We start from the raw sequence: 27104 nt of genomic DNA, 5'->3' as shown, positions 1-27104 counted from the left end.
TGTAACTTAAGCTCCATTCCCACTTACGCTGAAAGCCGTAAAGGGAGAGGGAATACGGAGGCAGAGAGTGTAGGACAGATTGAAGATGATCACACAGATTTAATAACTTTGGGGTAGGGTTATAGCGTCTGGGGAGGAGGGCTCTATCCCTGTGTCCCAATTCCATCGGCGGTGGGAAGAGTCCGTCTGGGAGGGGCGGGGAGACGGGAAGCAAAGCGCTGGTCTCCGAGAGCCAGGAAAAAAAACAAACCGATTCAGGTTCTACATCCGTTGCCAACAGATTGTCCAAACGATTGCATCTGCACTGGACATAACGTACTAACCCTTACCCATTACGTACTGGACCCGTCACGGTCATTTAATGTGGGAACAGACTCCATATGGAACTTTCCCATGAAGGAGGCCAATGTGTGAATGACTACCTATTGCCTTTCCCCGATATTTTTTGTCCGGCAATGTTGCAGATTTGATGTGGGAAAGGGGCTTTAAATACACAGAGCTGAGTCAAGGGGCAAGGTGCACACTGAGACGCCCACATGCACTCACATGCAGCTTGATACACACACACACACACACACACACACACACACACACACACACACACACACACACACACACACACACACACACACACACACACACACACACACACACACACGGCAGATGACCCTTTATGTTTGTGCGTGACTGTTTTGGCGTGTCCGTCAGACATTCTTTCCTGTGAGCTCTGAGACATCTGGTTTAGCTTTTAAGTGGAGGAAGGTGTTACGTCATCAAACGTTCCACTTCCCTTGCCCCTACTCCTTCACAGACACACACACCAAAATGCGCACAAAAATACAGATGCCCAAATGGTACCGCATGCATATCGAGAGCTACACACACAGAGCCCAAGGTGCATCAGAAATTACAGACCACCAGGGTCATGGTTTTTCCCAATTCCCCCCTCAAACACAACCCCCTCATTAACTGTTAACTCGTTTCACACACAACCTCTTAAGGGCTGCCTGTCTGATACTGTTACTAGCGGTTCTGTTTGGGAACAACCCACTCCAATTTTACTGAACATCCTGGGCCAAGGGGTACATTTTTATAGTATGCGCTGTTTGTGCAGAGTGAAGAGTTTAACCAGGATAACCAGGATTATATACTGAACAGGGTGGCCGGCAAATCTGGAGCTTGTATTGGGAGGTTGTACCTTGTAGTGAGAGTTGTGTATCTCTCTCTCTCTCACTGGAATAAGAAGAATCAAACAACTCAGAAAGCTGCCTTGAGGTTCATCCGGCATGTTGAAAATGCATAAACATGCGAGTTGGGATGGGAAAGCGTGACTTGTTGCTTCTCCATGCCGTGAAGGGTGCTAAGCCATGACACACTGACTTACGGAGTGTCATTCCTGGGCCATGCGTAGTTGGAAAAGGGTTGAAATCTCATTCCCCCTCAAATTACAATCCATGACCAAGTCTGCAGCTGGAAGTAGCTGTTGCTATGAAGTGCTGCCTTGAGTTGGAGCGCCACAGGGTTTACATATTTTGTTGATTGAAATGTCCAAACTTCTTGCTAGACTTTTTCTTCCTGTCCCCCCAAAATGCCGTGGCCTGCAGCATCCGGGATGTCCATGTTTTTACCGCCCCCACTGTAGTAGACACCTACACCTCTGGTATTCCACCCGATGTTGTGCCGAGTTTAGACTATGTGATTCTGGCCTGATTTTCCGCTCCCAGATTGGAGGCGACGAGCGCATGGTGCGAACTGCTCACAACGCGATTCGACTGCTCGTCAAGCGCTTGCTCATGGCTCGCAGACGCCAACGTGCTATAAAGCAGGTTTAGCATCTGATCGTGTCGGGGACAACTTGGGAGTGATGCAACAAGCTACAGCCAATGAGAGCAGACACAGGGTGATGGGAGTCGAGAAGGAGAGACGGGAAAACCGGAGTGAAGCGGAGCAGCAGCCAGAAACACACACAGAACATGCCCATTTTACTTTTCTTCTCGAGGTTTTTAATATATTTTTTACTTGAATTCTGCTTTTATTATTATTATAATTTTTTTTTTTACAATTATCAACAATCAAATGAAAAAATAAATTATCCTGTCCAGCGCTTGTTTTGACTCCCTGTCACCGATCAGTCATGTAGTGTGCTAACCACAAGACTGCAAGATTCCCCATCACAAGACACAAAGTTGTGTTGTGTGAACAGGACAATGATCTGACCACTTTGAAAGTCGTGTAGTGTGCCCATGGCATTACCCACAGCGTCGCATTGGGTAGCCATTTGTTCTTACATCACTTTGACTCTGATTTATAGGGCTCTGTGGTTTTTAAATGTCTCCCCACCCCAACACACCCCACCAGATCATTCCCATGCAGCCCACCCCACCCCCCAAGTCCTCAGGCTCTTCTGTGTCCCAGCTGGAACCAGGGACTGTGTTGAGTAACCCTATCAGCCCCATGTAACGCCCTGCTGTTAGGCCCCAGCTGAGACTGCAAACACAAAGAGCCTACTGTGTGTGTGTGTGTGTGTGTGTGTGTGTGTGTGTGTGTGTGTGTGTGTGTGTGTGTGTGTGTGTGTGTGTGTGTGTGTGTGTGTGTGTGTGTGTGTGTGTGTGTGTGTGTGTGTGTGTGTGTGTGTGTCCGTGCGTGCGTGCGTGCGTGCGTGCGTGCGTGCGTGCACATAAGTGAGTGAGACCAGATTCAGCCCTGCCCTGACACGGCTGGGACCCAACCTAGTGCCCTACATCCCATTTCCTTTACCCCCCCACACACACACACGCTGTAAATGGTGTAATGACAGGGAGGACACAAGGCCCTCCTCTATGTTTTTGGTGTGGTTCTATTTTTTCATGCCACCAGGATCCCACCTCTCCCGTCCTCTGGCAAATAAACAGATAACCCGATTCCTCCCTCTGTTCAAAGGTTTGTTGGGTTTGACTCCATTAATCTGTTTATTCATTGAAATAAGGCGAAGGCGCATATGGCCTGAGCCCTTCTCGCGTTCTATTAACACCTTGTGAAAATAAAGGGGGAAAATGTATTAAGTGCTCCAGAAACTAAGTGCAGTGTTTAAAATCCAAGCTCGGGCACTCTAGTATGTTAGAGGATGATATTGAAGATCTTAATACGTATCTGAAGATATGAGCCAAAATGTGTCATTATACTTAAATGAAGTTCTACCGGCAAAATGTGTCGTGATGCTGCAGACGTGTTTTGATGTGTGTTGTGTGATGTATATTTTAAACTCATAACTTATTTTGTGGCCATGTTCATTCTTCTATTGAGCCATTGAACTACGTCTGGATGCGTGACGTGACTCGTCATCCCGACCCAAATGTTCCTTGTACGACTCCTACACTTCAAACCTAAACTTTAATGTCAGCCCTCTGGAGCGGACTTCCACCTAAAAACCTTCCACCCCTTCTCAAGATGCCACTTTCTCAGCATCTTCATCATCATTTCAGGCCCAGGGTGACGCGCTGTATGTGCTTTATGCTCGCTTCTCTTATGTAATTACTGCCTTACACAGATGTGCAACACACACAGCCTAGTGTGTGTGTGTGTGTGTTGCTGAAGATGTGAAAAACGCCCTTGTGATCTCCCTCGTCTTCCGCCTTATCTTCCCCATGCACAGTATGACTTTTAAAAAATACACAAGACAAGTCGCTCAGTGAAAGCCAAACCCAGTGATCAAGGATGTGAGTGTAAATATTTGCTTTCCCTGCCAGAGTACATTTAAAGTGTGTGTGTGTGTGTGTGTGTGTGTGTGTGTGGGAGGGAGAGAGAGAGAGACTTTTAAGGCTCCTTTATTTTCAGTAAGTCATGTCACAGAAACTTGATTACGAGGGAACCAAAATAGAGAGAAACCACAGGAAAATCCTAGGTCAGTACAGAGCATAGACACCTCATCAGAGATAACTTGGTACGCAGGGATCTGTTGATGTCTTCAGAGAGAGAGAGAGAGAGAGAGAGAGAGAGAGAGAGAGAGAGAGCCTACCCTTCCAAATGTGGGAACACTTCTGTGCCACACACACAGTCTAGTTTGTGTGTCTGTGCATGTATGTGTTGCTAAAGATGTTAAAAACTTCTTCAGAAAAGCACTCAAGACAACAGTAGGAGTATGACGTAGTGACATGCAGTCTGTTACATCCTGTCTGTCTGGGCCTCGTTGCTAGGAGATGCTCTGGGAGGTAAAGGGTTGGTGAAGTGCTGCAAATGTGCATTGGAGCCTGCCCCCCATGTTTGGAGATACATACTGTACACACACATACTCTTCCTCGTCTTCTTCCTCCACTTCTTCCTCGTCTTCTGCCTCGTCTTTTTCACATGTTGCCATGTGCGGTATGACTTTTTAAAAATACAGAGGACTCACATAAGACAAGTCACTCAGTAAAAGCCAAACCCAGTGATCAAGGATGTGAGTGTAAATATTTGCTTTCCCTGCCAGAGTACATTTAAATTGTGTGTGTGTGTGTGTTCAGTGTGTGTTCAGTGTGTGTTCAGTGTGTGTTTAGTGTGTGTGTGTGTGTGTGTTAGTCTCTCAGCAAGAGAGAGAGCGAGAGTATGGCCAAATGGAACAAATGACAACCTTCCAAATATCATTTGCAACACTTCTGCCCCCTATTGCCCTGGCCCCTCTCTCTCTCTCTCTCTCGGCTGAGATCCCACACTGTAACTGAACCCACATGCCTGGCGAGGTGCCATGTCTCTCTCGCTCTCCTCCAGTTTCCTCAGTCCAGCGCCGACCCCGTCTTTCTTTCTCTCCCTCCTTCCTCAGTTACCTTAATATACTTTTTCAATTTCTCCGCACATCTATTCATCCCTCTATCTGTCCGCCCGTCTGGTTTAATAATCAAACGCTTATTTTTGTGCTCTAAGAAAGGCAACCAAACCGCTTTTAAACCCGACACACCCAGCTGATGGCTTTAGTTGAATGTTACGCCGGACCTCATTGGCTGAGCCCGGGTCGTTGAGGCTGTGAGTCTAACATTCCCATTGGGAGTCTTGCTGTTTTGTTTGATTGGTTTGATTCACTGTAGCCACAACGTCCCAAACAAACACTCACAACCAGTTAGGGTACTGGCCTACAAATCACCTCCCTTGGTGCTCTAACAAGGATCTATTCCCCCTTCTCTGCTGTTGTGGTAAACGGGTCTTCCAGAAGAACTGTCTCTATTGAAGCGCTAGACAATGCATGTTGCTCCTCTCTCTCTTCTTCAGGCCCCACATTGAAAGTAGGCTGTTGCATGCACCCCCCTCCACTTTCACTGACAATAAGATAGTGTACTAGCCTCGCATCCCACCAGTAACACACACACACACACACACGGTATGCACTCTCACAGATTTCTGCTTTGACACCCTATAACTAGTCAAGGTTTCTCAGCACTCCCCTTGTCTGGGTAGTGTCTGACACACACACACACCCATACACACACACACACACACACACACACACACACACACACGAAGAGTAAAATGCATGAGCTTCGTCATTTTACCCCTGACTCAGACTGTGTGTGTGTGCGTGTGTGTGTGCCTGTGTGTGTGTGTGTGTGTGTGTGTGTGTGTGTGTGTTTTGCCTTCATGATCCTCTCTGACTATTTCCATAGTGTGTATGATTCGCCCTTGCACGGTGCATTGAAAATGCAGAACGCACGCAGCACTCTGACTCAGAGACAAGTGACCTTTTTGAGAGCGAGAGAGTGCGGGGGGGGGGGGAGAGACTAAAGAAGTGATGGAGAAAAAAAATCGAAATCATACATCCCAAGCCTGTGAGCTTGAGTGATTTTTCTCACACGGCCCTTTACCCACTGTGTGCCTTTGTATACTAGTGAGGACCAGTGTGAGTTGTTAACCTTTTCCAATGGGGACATTTTGAGAAGTGAGGACATTTTGCCTGGTCCTCACTGTGTATGTGTGTTTGTAGGGGTGACTCACAATGCAGATCGGGCGGCCAGACCCCTGCGTGCGTCACCGGCGGAGCGACTGTCGCTGATTTGATTTTTTTGATAAGCAGACAGAAGTCGTCAGTCATGGACTCCAAACCAGTCAAAACACAAACAACAACACCAGAGAGAAATATTGTTCCTTCTTCCTTCGCTCACCGTCACGTCCCATATGCGTTTGGAAGGGCTGAGAAGCAGCTGTTTCTTTCCTCCTGTCATTTTTTTTTGCAGCAGCAGGTGGTAAATGGTAGGCGGGTTGGGGTCATTCTGAGGGTTTTTTTTTCTTTTGCACCTTTCTTCCTCCATTTTCACATCATTACCGTGCAAGTTTTTGTTGGTAAGTCTTTGGAGATTCTCGAAAATCACTAGCCCATATTGAACTCGCTAGCATAGTTTTACTTTACTAGTTAGCATAGTCCTTCCTACTTCATGTTAATTTCGTGGAGACAGATCTGTACAGATGTAACGCTGAAACCACACCCAATCACCTGAAAAATTAAATGTTTACATTGGAGTGAGTAACTTCCATGTTTAAGTGTTCTGCTGAACCCAGTCCTGTCTAGTTGCCCCCCTCGAAGCACCGCTGTCTGGCTGCGGGACTCCCCGCTCTCCGGTGCCCCCCGCTGGCTCCTTCACAAGCCAGGTCGGAGCTCGGCGCCCTGCTAGCAGGCAGCTGATGCTAACGTTACCAAACAACAAGCGGTCAAAACAGGGGACAGTTCGCTTTTGTTCCAGGCCTCCGTGGCATGAGTTCACGGTCTCCCAGAAGGCGCCTTTTACTCCAGGTGTTTAATCCCAAAACAGCGTTTTATCTCAGAGAGAGAGAGAGACTCCATCACCACACTCACTCCCCAATGAGAAAGAGCGAGGGAGATAGTCAGTGGCTAAAAATATAATTAATAACAGGGGTGGGGGTGTTGTTGAAAGGGGAGGATGAAAGGAGGAGAGAGGAAGGAGGGGTTGTCTGTTTTTAGCAGCCCTGTGTGTTTAATTGTCTCACCACAACGAGCGTAGGTTTTGTGTATATGCACACACACAACTAAATACACTTGGTCAGTGAGGACCCATGTTTCCGGTGCACTTCTAAACCGAAAAATTGTCCATTTGGAGACTGGTCCTCACAAGTCTAGGAAGGCTTTTTGCACACTTAAAAAGCAACTTTAAAGGAAAGTGCCGATAGCCTTGAAAATAAACATTTTAGTTTTTTAAATTTTATTTTATTTTTTTACGACCCCTAATTACAGAGCAGCTGTCAGACTGTTCACTGACAGTGTAATTATCTGTCTGTGTCTCGTCCCGCATCTGGCTTTGTCTCGGCTCTGGATAATGTAATTGCTATTTAACATTCCTCTTCTTCTTCTTCACACTTTTGTGTGTGTGTGTGTGTGTGTGTGTTCACGGGATGAATGAACATCGCTATCCCACCACCGCCATACCTGTATTTACGAGCTTTCAATTTCCCCCAAAATAAATCTTGCATAATAACAATCCCAGACAGTAAGCATAGTCATTTTTAATATGAAAATTATATCTGTCGCTGGAGGTGTGTTTCAGTTCCCCGTTTTCAGGACCCTCCGACACAGATGTGAACACACCAGTTTATTGTAGAGAGTGGAAAGATGTAACAAGCCGGGAGCAGATGGCCACATGTCTTGAGAGAGGCTCTCCACCTCTGTGTGTTGTGGAGGGGTGATTTACCTGTTGCCCGTTGATTGCTCTAACGGGCAACAGGCGTCCAGCCACCCTGATCACGGGCCCAGTTACTTAGACCCAAGACAGGTGTGGCTGCTTAAACCACACCATCCCCACACTACACAAGGTATAATCAATTTCATATTTTGTAGTAATTGCCAGCCATTGTTTCTATCAAAATATGAGCTTATAAGAGTAATAATACATGTAATAATACCTTTTTACAGAAGAATTAAACATTTTGTAGACGGTTAATTAGCCTTAACCCAGTGGAAACATCTGTATATAATTTTTTGGCTATTTATGTTCCATTTTTTTGACCATTTCTGTATACAGTGGTACGTCGACTTACGACTGTAATTCGTTCTATAAGAGCGGTCGTATGTTAAAACAGTCGTATGTCGAAGCAATTTTTCCCATATAAATTATGAAATCATGAAGGGTGAAAATAAACAAAATACACAGCACAAACACAGTAAATATGAAGAAAATATGGATAAGCCACGAACTACGTGCACACACGATGTGGGTCGCCCGCTGACTGACTGCTGACTGGCCGCGACGCACCAACTGCAAATTTCCACGGTTGTATCCTGGAGCGGTTGGTCGCAAGTCGATACAAATTTTCGCGACTATCGCTACTCGTTACTTGGATTAGTCGTAAGTCGAGGTACCACTGTATCTGTTTTTTTTTTCAAAATGTTTTCCATTTTTCAGACTTAAGGTTTTTTTAAGGCCGATTGTCTGTATGGTAACGCACCAAGCCTCACATGACAAATCATTGGCGTAGATATCACAAAATAACCCGTGGTCAGCTCAAATATGTTGCCATCGTGATAATGGTGACTGCTTTATTCGTGGGTGTTGATTACACACACATATTGGGACAAAACGTCAAAATACTTGATACTAACGTACTTCTCCCCGCAGCACTTCTCCGAGCTGCTGGATGACCTGTCCCACGACGCCCTGCTGGGCCAGCTGCTCAGCGACCCCTTCCTGTCAGGCGTGCGTGACGGGGTGGAGGCCATGGAGGGCGAGGACGGCGCCGGCTGCGACCTGTCCCCGTGCTCTCCCCTGCCGCCCCACATCACGGCCGAGCACAGCTACTCCCTGTGTGGGGACAGCAGACCCCAGTCACCGCTGTCCCACCTCAACGGGGAGCAAGGCAGTGAGGCGGGTAAGTGTGTCTTCGTCGGGCTGCACCCATTACACTTTCGTTTTTATTGGGGATTTCAACATTCTTTAACTTATACAACCAACGTGCAAACAAACGAACAAACCTAAAAACAATACGGGAAAAGTTACATTTTCAGTAGTCCATCCATTCTCAGTTTCACCAATTTAATCCGTTTCCGCTTTTTTACGTTTTTCATACATTTTCTTCAGTAAAAATGCACAGATAGAGTACCATGTAAATCATAGGGATATCATGTCCTAGTATCTTTTGCCACATTTAGTGAAGCCTTTTCCAAAACATTAATATTTTGTTGAATTACTGAAATATATGTGAGTGATCCGCATCTAATACTCCACACTCTCTCCAGCATGGTATATTTATGTTTAGTTTTAATGTTTTACTGTTGATCTTGGGCATGATAAAAAGCCGGATCAAATGTCTTCCAAGGGAATTCCCTCTATGTGAATTGGTGGCTGTTTAATGTATGTCTGCATGTTTTTCCAATCATCATCTAAAATGTTTATGTTGAACTCACTCCCATTTTGCTTTTATATATTTGGTTGAATACTTATTTGTCATTAATTGATACATCGAAGGTATAATTCTAGTTTTTGTTCCTTTGTACAAACTGATTATCATTTGGATCACACCATTCACTCCCACGGAGGGTCCCTTTTGATTTATTTAGGGTGGGTACCTATAGAATTCATGCTTCATCATCATGTATCTTTCATATTCTGGAAACTCTCCAGCTACCCATCCTTCATCCGTGATTCCCTTGGTTACCCACTGTTTGAATCCTTTATCATACCCGGCCAGTTTAAAATGACTATCAAATGCAATCCATTTGAGCAAATTTGCATCTTTCTTTATTCTGTAATTTTCTATTATTCTGAACCATAATTCTAGAGTAAACAATGTAATTTCCATCCATATGAGTCCATATGATTTTTAAAAATGTTCTTGTATGTTTCTTTGTCTCCAATAATATTCTGGATTGGATATTTTCCAAACTCTTTTTCCATTTTTTTCCATTTTGCTGTGTAATCTGGTTTGCACCAACATACAATAACTGGGCAGCATAAAAGTATTCTTTCGGTTTTGGGAGACCCCATACCCCCTCTGTCTTTTGGTAATGACTCTAGGCTTTTTACCTCCCCAAATAAACCTGTGGCCTGGGACACAAATTGGGTTTGAGGGACCTCTACAGGTAGGGATCGGAATAAATAAAAAAAGCCAAGGTAACATTGATTCTGATGGTCTGAATTGTTGAGTTACAATCTGGTGGTAGACCTGTTTCTCTAGACCATCTTTCAATGTCCTTTTGTATCTCTTGATTTATCTTATTATAGTTTGCTTTGTGTACTTTAGATAGTCCTTTCGTAATGGTAACCCCCAGATATTACATTTTCTTTAGATTCCAATTGAAATGAAATGGTTCCTGGATCACTTTTGATGGAGTGTAGTTAATTTGTTTGTGTGTGTGTGTGTGTGTGTTGTGTTAGTGTTTGTGTTTTTGAAATATTGATTTTATATCCCGATAGATGTCCATATGTTTCTAGTAGTTTCACCAGTAAAGGAAGCGATTTATTCAATTGTTCGAGGAAGGCTATGACGTCATCAACAAAAAGCCCTATTTTAAGTTCCATGCCATTTACCATAACTCCCTTAAGTTATGTTTTTTTGATTGCTTGTGCCAAAGGCTCTATAAAGAGAGCAAAGAGAGTGGGTGATAGACAACGTCCTTGCCAAGTTGACCTCTGTAAACTAAATTTGTCGATCAGGTTTCCATTTATTTTAATTCTAGCAGTGGGCTATAATGTCTTTATGCATTGGATGGATTTACTGCAAAATCCGAATCGTTCTAACACAGTATATATAAATTTCCAGTTTACGCGTTCAAACGCTTTTTCCACATCAACGCACAGAACTTTGTTTTGTTCTTTGTGCTTGCTTGAATATGTGGGGTTCTTCTGATATTACTGAGTGTTTGACGTTTATAAATCCTGTTTATAAAGGTGGTCCATCTTTTAGAAATAATTGTTGTATATATTTTATAGTCTACATTTAGTACTGACATTGGCCTATAATTCCCACAGTGTTCCTTATCCCTTCCTTGTTTTGGGTTGAGTGAAACAATTGCTTCAGTCCATAATGGCGGTATTTAATTATTTTGAAGAGGCCAGGAGTAGTGGTGCCAGCTCCTCCCTGAACATCTTCTACCACTCTGCGGGGTATCCATCACCACCTGGAGATTAATAATTTTTTTATGTATTTATTGCATCTTTCACCTGCTCCTTGTGTATATAGTAACTTTTAATGTCTCCAAAAGATTTTCTCTCTATCCTCTGCTATGGATGTTTACTCACTTTGTGAGAGTCTGATTCTATGTATATTATAGTTTGTTTATTGTTTACATACACGTTCCACCAACAGTTTAGTGGCCCTCGAGCCTGCTTCATAGCAGTTCGGTTTCAGAAACGTGTTCCTTTTCAACTTCATCTGCATCAGCAGTATGTCATTTATCTTTGTTTTAAAGGTCTTGATTTGTTGATATATCTTTGGATCATTTGTATTCTGATAATCCTGCTCCAATTCCCTTAATCGTTCAGTGTATTTTCTGTCTGACTCTAATTTAAGCCTTTTTCTTTTTCAATCAATTTTCCCCTAATGACCACCTTCACGGCATCCCATAGTATTGGTTTTCCTCTATGTATGTTGTTATTTCTGCTTTTGCCTTCTCCCTTCTTTGTTTATTATTCAATGTTCCCACATTGAGTCTCCGTACTGTGTTTCGTTTTCTGTTATTTAGGCATATTTTTAATGGTCCCACACATCTGCATCATCTACATTCATAAAAAAATAGTCTATCCTTGAATGGTCTTTATGAGCTGCCAAGTACCTTGTAAAACCTTTTTCCAAAGGATGTAGGTTTCTCCATATATCTGTCGTTCCCATCTCTTCTAGTGACATATTAACAAATCTTGTTCACTGCATTTTGGTTCTTTTGAGACTTGTTGTCCATACTGTGATTTATAACACTTTTGATCCCCTCCACAAATTGAGGCTCCTTTTCATAATCAAATTGAGTTGTGCGTGATATTAATATTACAACTTTTCTGCGTCCTCCTTTTTACGTTCACTGACATTATCTTCATCTTGTTAGTCAACTTTATGTTTTGCTACTCCTCGAAAATGCACTCCCAAACAGTTCTGAACGAAATAAACATGAACAGTTATCAACTCAACACAAACCAAAAATGCAGTGGACTTCCAAATATGGGGTCGTTGTTCATTCCTCCCCAAATCCCCGTTGTTGGGCGCAGGGGAAATCATCTCATCTCTAAAGAGGGCCCCTCCCTTGACCTAGAACTACACCCAACTCGTGGGGTTCCACAGTGCATGGACGTGTCCAACTTAAATAACTCCACCTCTCTCAGTCGGTTCTTAATGTATTATATAAACTGATGAAAGTCCTTCCGCTGTGGATCCATTTTCTGTATCAGTCATTTCAATCCAGTATGTGGATGGAGTTTCATGCAATGCAACAAACAAATATTCTTTGTCGAAAAGTCTGTCTGTTTATATGCTTTTTATCGTCCCTTCTCCTTCACCCGGTCATGTTGTTTTAATCCTTAACAATGCCTTTTTTTTTTTTTTCTGAGCCGCAATAGTTTTTCTCTCACTCAGTGTGCTGTGTCCCGTTCGTCTTCTTTCCCCTTCCCTCGCTGCCACTCTGCCACTCCGACACTCCTCCTTGTATCCTCCCTTCCGCCGCAGGTTCGGTGTCGTTGCCTGGTACGTCCACCGCGCAGCCTCTTCCCTTCATGTCCCGTGCGGCTTCCCTAGCGCTTTCATGCGCCTTCACTCTGTTGTTCCAATGCATCTGTATTTTTGCGAGCGGCGTCTGGATTCCTTTTGCCTTCAGCACATTTTTGATTCCCACATATGTAATTTGTTAACCACAATCAAAGAAGATTTGTTTGCCACCGTGGTGTGGGTGTACCTGTGGCTCATTGGTTGGTCTAACGAGCAACAGGTAAAACCCCCATCCCCACACACACTCAGGAGAGGAGCCCTTGTCATGACACATGTCCATCTGCTCCTGGGCTTATTCCAACTAGCCCTCTCTCTACAATAAACTGGTATCTACAACTGCGTTGACTGTGCCTCTGTGCTGGAGGTCTCTGAACACCCCACGTGTTCGTGCGGCGTGTGGTAGGTGAAGCTGTAGAAAGTGTTTAGGGGAGGGTTCTGTGAGCTCGTTGGATCTGGAGATAAGTTTGTTCAGGCAACTCGAGTTTGGTGTTTAGTAGTTGCTCCAGATATTCGGTAATGGAGTACCCTCATGTTCAGAGATTTCTTCCATTACAGGTTGTTCTTCAACTTTGCCTTGCATTTTATTTATTTCCTTTTCATCTTCTTTGCTTGTTTCCCCCAGTTAACTATGCTCCTACTCTCTCCGCCATATTTTCCAGTTTCCGTTTAAAATGATTTTTAAGCGGAGCGAGAGGGGATGTGAGGGCCGCGGGGTGGATCCAGGCAGATCACTTAGTTATAGTTTCACTATTTTTTAACCAGGCCTTATTAAAATGTTGGATTCTGTCATTTTTAAGTGTTAACAATGCTGTACTGTTGAGAAACTTCCCACTCTGCTGCATCTTCTCACTGTGCTTGAATACAGTCCAATGGGGCAAATGTTTAAGCCTTAAAAATGTCCTTATGTAATACTGAAAAAAAATCTAAAACTGCATTTTAGCATGTTTGTCAGGGTCTCATTGACTCTTTTACACTTCCGCAAATCAGCTGTTTTGGCCACAGCTGTGCTAACGTCTAGACTAGAAACGGAAAGCCTCAACGCTTCCTAGTAAGAACCTGCTGTAGGATGTACTGCAGCAAGTAAATTAATAAAACATTATGCTATCATTCATAAAATACACCCATTTTCAAAATGGACATTTATCATTTTTTTCAAAAGCTTGTTTGGTCTGCATTTAAGCACAGTGAGAAGCTGCAGCAGTGGTAAGTTTCTCAAAAGTAAAGCGCCGTTGTGCTATAAACATTATGAAAATGAAAACCCTTCATGACTTTACAGGATTTAAGCTGAGACATCAGATGAAAACTCTTAACATCATTGGATCATTGGGCAACAAAATTGTCCCAGATCAGTTTATGATGTCAATTTTAAGATCATAAATTGACTTCTCTGCCAACGTCATTAACATTAAGTGTGCCTGACGTATTATAAATACCAATGATGCCCTCCTGTCTCCTCCAGGGGAGTCGGACGTGGGGGACGCTGGGGACTGGGCCATGGAGCAGGAGGAGGCCATTGAGAGCCTCCTGTGTGAGGCCCCATCTCTCCTCCCCGCCTTGACCCTCGCTCTGGTGGAAGGAGCGGCAGTAGCTCAGGGGGGCCCAAGGGACGCTGTGGCCCCTGCTTCAGCCCCGGCGCAAACTGCAGTCAGCACCCAGAGCCAGGGAAAGCCTATCAAGGTGACGGGATGATGGGGGAGGATTTATCATATATATCATACAAAAAATAAATAGGATGTACAGTATAAATATTGAGGTGACCATACATCCATATGCATACAGTATTCACGCCCATTACCGTCAACACATATGTATTATAGTGTGGACATAAGTACTCACCTACTGTATATATTTTATACAGTAGGTATACAGTAGATTTTATATATAAGTACTATGCATTTCCATAGAATATAAAAATATAGCTTCAGAAAGACATTAAATGAATTGTCTTTCTAAACCCCTTTGCTGTGTGTGTGTGTGTGTGTGTGTGTGTGTGTGTGTGTGTGTGTGTGTGTGTGTGTGTGTGTGTGTGTGTGTGTGTGTGTGTGTGTGTGTGTGTGTGTGTGTGTGTGTGTGCGTGTGTGTGTGTGTGCACGCCTGCCTACGTCTGTTTCTTTCTCCAGATCAAGGAGGAGAACGTGATCCCTCAGATCAAATTGGAGCCTCACGAAGTTGACCAGTTTCTCAACCTTTCACCCAAAGGTCAGACGACTCATGTCTGTCTCTCTCTCTCTGCCTCTCTCTAACTGACTCACTGTCTGTGGAAATACCTTTTTTTCCTTCCATCCTTTCTCTGGTCCCACCGCTCTCCATGCCAGGAAAGGTCACCACAATGCTTTGTGGCTGTTTGATGTATTGCCGTCCCCTGCTGGCCGTCTACGGAGCTTAATCACATTTTATTTTCCCTGTTTAGGTGCTATATATTGTTTTTAATTTAACATCGATCTCTCTCTCTCCCTCTCTCTCTGTCTCTCCGCTCACTTCAGGACTGGAGGTGCTCCACATGCCCCCCACCCCTCCCAGCTCCCACGGCAGTGACTCGGAGGGCAGCCAGAGTCCCGTGCACGCCGCACCCGGCCTCTCCTGCCCGCCGTCCCCGACCAGCCCCGGACCCTCGCCGGCTTCCTCCCCAGCGCCCTCCCAGAGCCCTCTCAAAGCAGCGCCATCCCGGGCTCCTTCCTCCCTGTCCAACTCCCCCCTGCTCACCGCACCACATGTTAGTACCACAGCCAGCTGAAAAGTGGGGTTCGGGGGTATTTTGGTCAATTTAAAACAAAACAGAAACGTTGCAGTTGTTATAGAATAAAGTTATAGTAGCAGTTGGTATAGTTATCACTTGTGATTGTAATAATGATAATAGTGATAAAAGCAAAGTACATACAAAGATAATAAGTAAATTCTAGCTAATGAAATAAATATAAAGTAGTTCCAAAAGTGCATGGAATCATCATGTAAATAAGATTTGATTAGTGCCTATCCTAATCCTATTGTTTTTGTTTAGATTTTTATTATTATTATTGATATATCTATTTTCCGGCTGAAAGTGCCTGGCGCACAGGAACTGCTGAACCCACGGAGGCGAATGAAGCGTTCTTATTCGGGGCAGTCCAGACATTTTGTGGTCCAAGTTTGATCCACATCGGTCTATATTTGAGGAATAAGTGATAAAACGTTTTTTAGAAGGAAGCGGAGCCCATGTGCCGGAAGTAGCCAAACAAAGGGACCGGAGTTGGCGGAGCGGGTGGGGATGGGGGTGGTGGGACAGGGTGCTTAACATCATCGTCCAATTTGTTATATATGTGCAGGTTGTGGCTCTGGGGGGGCTTTTGCATGAGGCGCGGTGCGCAATGCGCTGCGCTTGAGAATCCATTGGGGTGTATTGGTTGCTTTGCACAGGATCTGCGCTGGGTCAAGACAAAAGACAGCAGGAACTGATGCTGTGTTCTGTGGGAACTTGGAAATTTGGAATTTGTTTCGGTAGGAAGTGGTGATGCGTTTGACAGGAACTCTGAAAACTATAATTTGTCACTAAGGCGACTATCCTGGGCCCCGTGCATCGCTGTCTGCAGCTACATTTTGTTATTGTTTTTTGTTCTAAAGGTGTTGACTCTTTGACCCAAAAAATAGTAAAAGATACATGTAGATAGTTAAATATATCAATATCAAAATATCAATATCAAGTGTCTCATTAGCCTAATGCTGTGTTTCCCAACCTTTTTTCTGCCACAGTTTGAGAAACAGAAGTTCCACCAGCAGCTGTTACATTTTAGTTGTCTGACTTTTAGTGTTATTATGGTACTATCTATATCAATGCAATAGTTAAATGATAGATAGAAAGATAGATGGATGTAGGCAGTGTTTCCCCACCATTTTTTACCACAGAACACTTTTTACAATTAAATAATCCCACGGCACACTACCATGCGGTTAACTACTAAAAACGTCAGAAACAACTGTGCTAACTGTGCTTATTATCATGGCCAACTGTTAGTTAGTGATGCAAGACTCGAGACAATTTGTTTGTAGTGAACAATTTTTTTTAAATGTCTCAGGAGTCAGGAGCCACTCTGGCAAAAGAGTGGACGATGGAGTGGATCTTCAATTCACAAACTGAAAATAATTAACTCTTGTTCATCATGCAGTAAACCAACTGAATCAAATGAACAAAGTCTAAAAAATAAAATGACTCTTTTAACTGAGCGATTCGTCTATGACAGAATCTCAAAAGAAGAATCAAACTCGTCATCACTAAGCACAGTCGTCACTTTCAGGGCTGAAACTCGTTGTGATGAACATAGAGTTGCTGTTATTTCTAGAACTGATGATTTGGATTAATTAGGGCAGCCTTGCAATTTTGATCTTGCAACACAAAGGCTAGTTTCCATTGCTTATCATTTTGAGTGGAGTTTGGAAATCAAAACACTGACCTAATGCCTGGTTGAAATGGAAATGACTCATTATTAATTGCTTCTTTCTCTTTGGCTCTCCAGAAGCTTCAGGGGTCCGGACCTTTGATGCTGACCGAGGAGGAGCGCCGCACACTGGTTGCAGAGGGTTACCCCGTGCCCACAAAGCTGCCCCTGACCAAGGCCGAGGAGAAGGCCCTGAAGAAGATCCGCAGGAAGATTAAAAACAAGGTATGCACACGCACGCACGCACGCAGAGTCACACAGAGACAAAAAAATGTAATTTAACAGTCAATCAATTCAATTGAAACTCAACTGAAAGAAATGATTGTTTCTTTCTTTCTTACATTATCTCCCGTTATCTTTATTTCTCTGTCTTTCTTTCTTTATTTATTTTTTAGATCTCTGCTCAGGAGAGCCGCAGAAAGAAGAAAGAGTACATGGACGCCCTGGAGAAGAAGTAAGTTGTCTTTTTCTTCCTCGTCATACTTTCCATGAGATGGAGATGCCCACACAAATAAACTGGCTGTCATATATGGATGATATGAATAATATTTTATAACAACTATTTGTATGTCAGAAACACCTTACCCTTTGTTTTTTAGTTGTTTTTTTAACAACTAACGCTGTACCAATCTTTGACCACAGGGTGGAGACATGCTCCAATGAAAACAGTGAGCTGCGCAGGAAGGTGGAAAACCTGGAATGCACCAACAAGTAAGACCCCAAAAATTAACATAAATAGACGCTGAAATATACATATGCATCCTATAATACTCATTCTATAAACTGAGTTCATAAACTCTCATCTCCTCGCTCTTAGGTGACTTGACCTATATACGTTGAGATATGGCACCTGGCGCAGTTTTTTTTTACCACCCTTTTTAAAAGGCTTTCATGTCTATTAATGTTATAATAGCCATGGAAGAGACAACTGGACAACGTCCCTTCGTCATTTTTAATATTAAATTTGCAACAAATCTCACGAAAACCTCATGGGAAAGCAGTCTTCTGTTCTGTACATGGGGGTGGGAGGTTATTTCTTCATTTAAAATGCCCAAAGTCAAGCTCAGTGCCTCAAGTACGTGATGCTTCTTGTGCTCATGATACATGGATGAACTGTCTGTGTGTGTGTGTGTGTGTGTGTGTGTGTGTGCGCGCACCTGTTGAAGTGTATTAATTGTAGCTGTAGTCGCAGCTATATTGTATTTAATCTGTGCTAACAGTTTTGTCACAGCTAAATGCACCAAACCTGTGCCCATTTCTGCCAGCGATTGCGCGTCCATGACCTTGAGTAATGGAGATCTTGAAGGTGCCCCTCAGAGATGCAAGCTTCTGCAGCGTCCTTATGTGCACATGCGTTTTGGAGTGTGTGTGTGTGTGTGTGTGTGTGTGTTTGTGTGTAACAAGCGTAACATGTGTGTCTCTCTGTCTCCCAGGTCGCTGCTACAGCAGCTGCAGTCTCTGCAGGCGGTGGTGGCTGGCAAGGTCTCCAGGTCCTGCAGAGTCGCTGGCACGCAGACATCTTCATGCCTAATGGTACCACTGACTGTGTGTGTGTGTGTGTGTGTGTGTGTGTGTGTGTGTGTGTGTGTGTGTGTGTGTGTGTGTGTGTGTGTGTGTGTGTGTGTGCGCGCGCGCATTTGCACCTAACAGGAAATTGGATTTGATGAAAGATTGATTAAACTGTTCAATTTGCATACACCTGCTTCCATCCTTAATAAGCTGCTTAGCATTCTGTTTGATTTATAATTGATTTACCATTTGCATGCGCGTGTGTGTGTGCGGCATGCGTGGTTTACTATACTTGTCTCTCAATTGACTATTTTTTGGTTTAGAAGTGTACCTGAAACATGTGTCCTCACTTACCAGGTGTATTTACTTGGAACTCACTTTGATACCAGTACAGGAGTATGTGTGTGTTTGACTATAGTTTTTGCTTGGTCTTGCTGTTACTGAAACGTTGTGACTATTCTCTCTCTCTCTCTCTCTCTCTCTCTCTCTCTCTCTCTCTCTCTCTCTCTCTCTCTCTCTCTTTCTCTCTCTCTCAGGTGGTGGTGTTGTGCTTTGCAGTGTTCCTGGGTAATTTCTACCCCAGCAGTCTGTCCCCCAGCTCCACCATCAGTGAGAGCGGCCAGGCCGCCAAACAACTGGCTGTCAAAGAGTCCTACACAGCCACAGGTAGGCATGCATTTGCGCACACACACACACACACACACACACAAACACACACACCGGTATAGCTTTACAATAGTGATGGGAAGTTAGACTCTTTATGGAGATTCAGCTCTTTCAGCATGACTCCGGAAAAAAAGATTTGTTGCATTTTTTCAGACTCTTTGTTCATTTTATTAAGTCAGTGTAACCAGAATCAGAGTCTGTTCGGCTCTCAGTTGTGAGAATCGTTAGATTCTGTGAAAATTATTTATTGATTTGGGAATCGTGGTGGGTGCATCCGTCATTCGGGCAGGGCTGTTTTCATTTGAGAGGCAAGTCTCACACTTTTTTTCAACTCCGCGCGGCTACACAGGCCTTTCCATAGAAAACTACATGGAAATGTTTTTGTTAAGAGTGCAATCGATTGAAATGCTTTTTATATGAGCCTCCATTATACCTCTGAGAGCTGCTGTTGGATTTGCTTATTGACCAAGACACGTTTTAGAACAAGAACAAAGAACAAGTAGAAGTAATGCAATATAGTACAAACACACCCAACTCACCAAGTTCAACAGTTACAGTTGTAGGTCACATTTCAATTATATTTAGTTAGTTTTTTTTTTATACCTTTTAACTGCAAAACCTTGTTTAACCTAAAGTGTATCCAGAGCTTAAAAGTGTTAGGTATTAGGTAAAAATGTATTTCAGACATAAAACTTATCATCAAAAATCATTTAAATCGCTGTTGTTTTCAATATTTCTCCTCTCTCTACAACAACATCAACGTGTCTGGGACGCTCACGACTCCTGAGTCATTTAGACGATTTGTTCGCAACTAAAAACTTGGTCACAACAACAAACAAATCGCTCACAACACCTGCATCACTAGTTTATAGTCAACGAGACAAACACTTGAAAAACATTAAAAAAGAAGTCAACAAAATAAATTATAGAAACAACAAAAAAAAATTGAAAATCAACGCTTTTTCATGAGGACGCTAAATGTTCTCCTGACGACCCTTTTGTCCTGGTAATGCTGGTGATGATGAGGCTTGGGCGATCGCTGAGAGGCAGAGATCCCCAATATACGATTTTATCAGTGGGTGGGGGTCTAGAACGTAATGTAATGTGGCAATAGGCGGTCTCCCCGTTCCAGAAGTGCAGGATTTATTACTGACAAGTAAAGTATTTACACAAAAACATCCAGTTGTTACTCAATGAAGTCCCATAGCAGGGGAAAGCAACGTGGAGTTTTTTTGGAACAGGATGGAATGGGACAGTCCCTACACTCAGTTGAGTTTAAACATTTAGTTTCATACATGTAGGAAACAAACAAAACTAAATAGATCTAAAATAAAAAAACAGGCATGGGAGCCGCCGTGCATCACTGTCTGGAGGAAATAAAAAAAAAAAACACGTTTATGTCTTTCATTTTTCATACAAGGAAACAAATTAAATCAAAATCTTTCTCTATGAGATTATATTTATATATATATATATATATATATATATATATATATATATATATATATATATATATATACACACACACACACACACAGAGGTACTCTTCACTTAATGACCTACCTGTTGAACCACCGTTCGGACTTTCGATCAGCTCTCTGACCAGTCTGTATTGTACGCTGAGTACAATACAGCAGTGTGCGTGCTGCGGGCGTGGCGTCTCAGTGTCAAGCATCTCATCACGCATCACCCTTTATACACTATATATACTATATACACGATATACACTATATACACTATACTATATACATTATATTTACTATATACACTATATTCACTATATTCACTATATTCACTATATACACTATATACACTATATACACGATATACACTATATATACTAAAAACACTATATATACTATATACATCTCATCATCGTTCCTGCAGTCTGTCAGTATTCACTACACTAGTGTTCACAATGGCCACGCCCCCTTACCGTGAAATAACACGGGTCCTCGCTTATCGACCAATTTGCCTAACAACCTGGTCCTAGGAATGCAGCTCGGTCATGAAGTGAGCAGCACGTGTATTATAATCACAAGGTCTTTAGATTGAGCGGAAGGTACGTGCGAAGACCGAGGGTGCCCGAGAACCTGCCCCTTTGTCCCTTGATGCCCCATGGACCCCATGGTGCCCTTTTTATCAGGTGCGTTTTTTTTTTTTTGGTTTTTTTTTTTAAGCAGTAATGGGCGTCGAGGTAGCAGGTTGTCTGGGCAAGGCATGCATATTCATGATGAACGTATCCCCGGCGCCCCCGCCATGTGCGCACAGTGGAGCGCATCATCAGGGCGCCCGTGATCAGCGCTCCGCCGTGCTGCTCCGTTTGCCCAGAGCAGCAAAATGCCTAGAAGCAGAGGGTCCATGTGCCTTTTCTTTTATTTTTTTCCTTTTAACGTCTCTACAGCGGCCTGTAGAGCGGGAAAGTGAGATCCGATCACCAGTGGTTACTCCACAGCTCTGGGCGGAGAGGGCGAGAGCCTCCACTCCCTCTCTCCCTCTCTGCTCCAGTTTCAGAACACGGTTAACTGCACTTAGACCGTTTCAATGTTGGGTTTCTCCTGGCGGATGAAAAAAAAACAAACTGTCTTTCATCAATGCCAATCGCGATCGATAGTCGATCGCCGATAGATGATTTAATCGTAAATCTGCCCAAGCCTAGTTGCTATTCAGGTGTATACCATTTATCCACACACACGTTGTTGTATCTTGTTTATACTGTCTCACATAAGACCTTTAAATAGACACACACACCTACGCTGTCATTGTCAGGTTAAAGAGCTTGGCAGGCCCATTAGAACATCATCTCTAACCATCGCACTCCTCCTACAACGACGTAATAAAAGCGACCGAGCCTGATTAGGATGGTTGACCTTTGGCCGCATCCTCTCCTCTCGCGCCCACACACACCACTCAAAAACACACACACACACACACACACACACACGCACATATTAAAAAAGCGGTCAGAAGAGTATTGTCAACACAGATAATAAGCCTATTAAAAGAGATGACCTGATCATGCAAACACACACACACACACACACACACACACACACACACACACACACACACACACAAACGTGTGGGAGGGTTGATACTTAGCGTATGAAAGACAGAGTGGGGCTGGTGTGTGTGTGTACGCGTAGATTTGAATGTTTTATTGTCCTCATATTTCCATTGGTTTTCCCATGAAGGCTGTTTGTTAGGTTTATTGTCCTACAGTCAGATCAGTCTATAAATAGAACATAAGATAACATAACAGTCACATTGTCCACCACACGTAAGGATAACATCCCCCCGTACACACACACATGCGCGCACACACACACACACACACACACACACATACTCACTCTACCCCCCTTACTGTGTTCGCACAATAGCGACTGTACATGGACATCTGTCTTAATGGTTACCGCTCATGCCCGTTTCTTTAATACATGTATAAATATATTCAATTTTATGTTGTATACTGCCATGGTTTTATTTACGAATTTATTTCAAATAAATGTGTTTCTAATCATTTCCATGTTCAATTTTCATCATTATTTTTAATGACCAAAATTTAGAAAAGTGAGTAAACAAATAATTAATGCCAAATTAGTGTCAACGACTTTTCAATGCTATTTCTCTATTTTGTGGGGGCTTTCCCCCGCAACAAGGCAGGATAAGTTGAAATAAACTTATCGAATCATGAACATTTTGTCTTTCTTTGTCTCTCTCTCCTCCCCCAGTGAAATCCAGAACTCTTTTATCCACCTATGAGGAGGAGCAGCCGCATCTGCTGGGTCTGGGCGGGGAGTATCCCGACCAATGGGAGGACACGCCCGCTGTCGTCATGGCGGCATGGAGGCGCTCGGAACAGAAGAAGCTCAGGGTGGAGCCTGACGGGGCCGCCGAGCCCCACCCCCCGTTCAGGAGCAATAGCAACGACACGCAGGCTCCCAAAAACCTGCTCCTGGACCTGCAGAGGTAACGGCATAACACACACAAACAAATGCGTCCATCCATCCATCCACCCATCCACCCATCCATCCATCCATCAGTCCACCCATCCATCATCCATCCATCCATCCATCAGTCCACCCATCCATCATCCATCCATCCATCCGTCCATCAGTCCATCCATCCGTCCATCAGTCCATCCATCCGTCCATCAGTCCATCCATCCGTCCATCAGTCCGTCCATCAGTCCATCCATCAGTCCATCCATCTATCCATCAGTCCACTCATCCATCATCCATCTATCCATCATCCATCCATCCACCCACCCATCATCCACCCATCATCCACCCATCCATCATACATCCATCCATCAGTCCACCCATCATCCATCCATCCACCATCCATTCATCCTTCATCCATCCATCATCCATCCATCCATCATCCATCCATCAGTCCACCCATCCATCCATCTATCCATCATCCATCCATCCAGCATCCATCCGTCATCCATCCATCCATCAGTCCACCCATCCATCCATCTATCCATCATCCATCCATCCAGCATCCATCCATCATCCATCCATCCATCAGTCCACCCATCCATCCATCTATCCATCATCCATCCATCTTGCATCCATCCATCATCCATCCATCCATCAGTCCACCCATCCATCCATCTATCCATCATCCATCCATCCAGCATCCATCCATCATCCATCCATCCATCAGTCCACCCATCCATCCATCATCCATCTATCCATCATCCATCCATCCAGCATCCATCCATATATCACGAGTGATACAAATATTACCATAAATACACAAATAGTCACACAGCAAAAAATGTAGCAGCTGCTGGTGGAACTTGGTTCATTTTCTCGTTCGTTCGCTTCTTCTATTTACCAAAGGTCCCCTCCAAGTTAACCCCTGGATGTGATGGAAAAATAAAGTTATTCAATTTCATTCACTGCAGAAAAGAAAGTCAAAAAGAATTCGAATTTTGAATGAAAATAAAATAAAATAATGAATGGTAAATGGACTGCATTTATATAGCGCTTTTCGAGTCCTGCGACTACCGAAAGTGCTTTGCAAGATTCAAGATTCAAGAGGTTTATTTGTCACATACTGTACATACTTTCATACATATATGCAGTGAAATGTTAAAGTGCATGCCATTTACACACCTGCTGAAGGAGAGCGGTTCGGGGTCTTGCTCAAGGACACTTCGACATGCTACCAGGAGGAGCAAGGGATCGAACCAGGAATCCTCTGATTAGTGGCTCAACCGCTCAACTTCCTGAGCCACCGCGTGTCGTCCAATTTTTTGTCAATTTGGTGTCCGTTCAAGCGCCCCAGACGCACCGCTGTGGTTCAAGGTCCGAGGGCGCTCTGGCCTCTGAACCCCGTGTGCACGTTTAAAAAACAAAACGTAGTGCGGCCCCCTTTGCGCCTCTCCCTTCAGACAGAGCTCACCCATTTCACTTTAACAGGGCTCGCAGATAGTGGTCTTCTCTGCTCGCTCTGGAATGCACATTCCTTAACCCCCTCCCTGTCTCCTCCACAGGTCTCTGGAGCACAGCAGCAGCAGCAGCAGCAGTAAAGTGATTGCGCTGGAGCGAACGGTCAACGAGACGTCCTGAGGACTCGTTTCTTTTTTTATTGTATTTTTTTATTGTATTTTTTCCCCCTTTCTTGTATTTTCTTCACCGACCTTTGACCTTTCTGTCTCCAGAGCACCGGTTCAGTGTCCTGGGGCAAAAAGATCCCTCTCTTTCGCAAGTGACAATTGTTTAAACAGAACTGTAAAAAAATAAATAAATAAGGAAATTAAGGAAAATAGTCGTTTAAAAAATATATATATACATAGGGCACTGGCTGCCCCTTAAAATTGTTTTATTTTTTATTTTTTTTCAAAAGTGAAATTGCACTGAATACATTTTCTCATAAGTCAAAGCTTTTCGTCATACTTATTCAGCCATATCAATCCACCCAGCTGAGGCACTGTGCTACTTTTGCAGGGGGAGGGGCTGGAGGGGGCCTGATAAGCTCAAATGTAGTGAGTCCCAGTAGAACGTGAATTCAATTTGGAAATGTGAGGCTTTTTACAGGACACTGACAAAACCTGAGAGCGCGGGGGGACTTCTGTATTTATAGAAACTTTTTTTAAGAGCTATTAATATTTGTAGTTGTCGTTCTTTTTATTTGAACAGAAACCGTTTTTATCCTATTCTAGTCATGCGTACCATGCCATTTTGATACTTTTAATTTCATGTCCATATTTTTGGTGTTTTTAATTGTATTGTATTCTTTTTTTTATTTTATATATATGTTTGCATTTCTTTTCTCGCCAATTGGTTCATGCTTGGAATGCTGATTCTTTTGGATGATGTCTATTCGGAGCCCCAATGTTTTTTTTGTTTTTTTTTTTATTTAATTAAAAAAATTTTTAAATGTCAGTGTTTCCACATTGAGGAGATGTACCAAAGGCGTTTGTTGTTCCTTTGCTGACACATCTTGAGACCAAAACCTAACCCCTGGGTGTACAGCGGACATCATGATGAGCGCTATAACTGGCCTAGTTGTCATGTCGAATTTCACTTCCATACAAGACAGAAAAAGAGGTTCAGACTACTGAATCTTCCTTGTTAGGTCGTGTTCTCTCACATGCACGGAGGGCTTTCATTTTTTTTAAGTTTTGTCATTTCTTTAGTTTTTGCGGTCTTAAGCCAGCTTCACACCCAATCCGAAATCGCATCCGACCGTCGGATCCTCACCCTAGTGGATGAACTGCGTCTGGGTTTTGCATCACAAACATGACGCAGACACGTTTCTGACCACGCCTGTTTTTTGGGTTAAAGGCGCGCATATTCTATTGGCTGTCTGAGATTTGAGATAACCAGTAGCACTGCGGCAGCGGTCCACCCCTGCCCAAAACACCAAACACGGAACCGCATGGATGTTTGTGAATGTGTGGTTTTAAACACACTGCGATGACTTCGTACTGTCTTTGTTTTGGAAATATTCCTTTCATGTCCTCGAATAGTATTTATGTATCTTTCAGCATTCACCAAAAAAAATCTTACTAGGAAAAAAAATCTATTTTTGTAAATATGAGTTGTTAATAAAAACAGAATACTGATTATTTTCTGCATCCGCACTTGATGTAGCAGCGTGTGATTCATTCAGTCTCTCGAGTGGTTGATTCTCTTTGCTTAATTTTTTGGGTAATTTTTTGGGTTTTTGCCCTTAAAGTGTCTGTTTTTATGGGTATTAAGGATGAGCATTTAACATGTGTGAGTTTTACTGAAATACACCTCATCTTTTATTTATTTATTTATGCGTAATGGATTTCCTCAAGTGCAGCTGTGTCTGTCAGCTGTACATATGATATTGGGGAGACTGTTTTGGCCTAAATTACATCTAAATTGTCTCCTTGGCTGTCATAACAGACAGAGTTAACAGCTAACTGAGGCAGGTGTATTTTTCCTGCACGCAATGACAATTCTGCTGGCTTAATTCACACCGAATCCGCAATCGCACCCGGGTGTCAGATGCCCCCCTGGTGCCCGTCAGATAAACTGTCCCGCTGATATAGGTTATGGTTTTTTCCAGTGCAACAGCGAGTACTTTGCTCAGCTGGACACTGACCATTTTCCATGAATGTGAGTTGAAAACTTCCGTAGCGTTTGCAAGATGCAAACACAAAAAAATAAAAATAAAATCACGCAATTTACTTATATAAAATTAGCTTTATTGATAATGAATATGGTGATATCCAACGTGAATAACATTGTTATTTTACATACGTGACTTTATTATGTTTAGTTTGAAGGACCGATTTAAATAAAACCTCAGACTCTCCATAGGAATGAATGGACTTCTGGCTTGTTGTCGTTGGGAGTTCCCCGTGGTATCAGCAAGTTTTATGTATATTACATC

At 43.3% G+C, this 27104-nt stretch overlaps 1 protein-coding gene across 1 annotated transcript in view; it reads left to right on the top strand.

The window, feature by feature from the left end:
- creb3l2 (cAMP responsive element binding protein 3-like 2) overlaps positions 1–26322 on the top strand; it is a 35584-nt gene extending 9262 nt beyond the window's left edge. The window contains exons 2-12 of the mRNA XM_080022765.1: positions 8568–8817; positions 14096–14313; positions 14757–14835; positions 15120–15349; positions 17124–17270; positions 17441–17499; positions 17688–17756; positions 18479–18578; positions 19091–19220; positions 22955–23192; positions 24730–26322. Of these exons, the coding sequence (XP_079878891.1) occupies positions 8568–8817; positions 14096–14313; positions 14757–14835; positions 15120–15349; positions 17124–17270; positions 17441–17499; positions 17688–17756; positions 18479–18578; positions 19091–19220; positions 22955–23192; positions 24730–24805 (1596 nt within the window). The 3' untranslated portion in view covers positions 24806–26322. The remainder of the gene's footprint in view (positions 1–8567; positions 8818–14095; positions 14314–14756; positions 14836–15119; positions 15350–17123; positions 17271–17440; positions 17500–17687; positions 17757–18478; positions 18579–19090; positions 19221–22954; positions 23193–24729) is intronic.
- The last annotated feature ends 782 nt before the right edge of the window (positions 26323–27104 follow it).

This window comes from Zeus faber, assembly GCF_960531495.2.
Source record: "Zeus faber genome assembly, chromosome: 21".
In the NCBI taxonomy this organism is placed as follows: domain Eukaryota; kingdom Metazoa; phylum Chordata; class Actinopteri; order Zeiformes; family Zeidae; genus Zeus; species Zeus faber.
The sequence above is the reverse complement of the archived record's forward strand: the minus strand, read 5'-3'. Positions and strand labels throughout refer to the sequence as shown.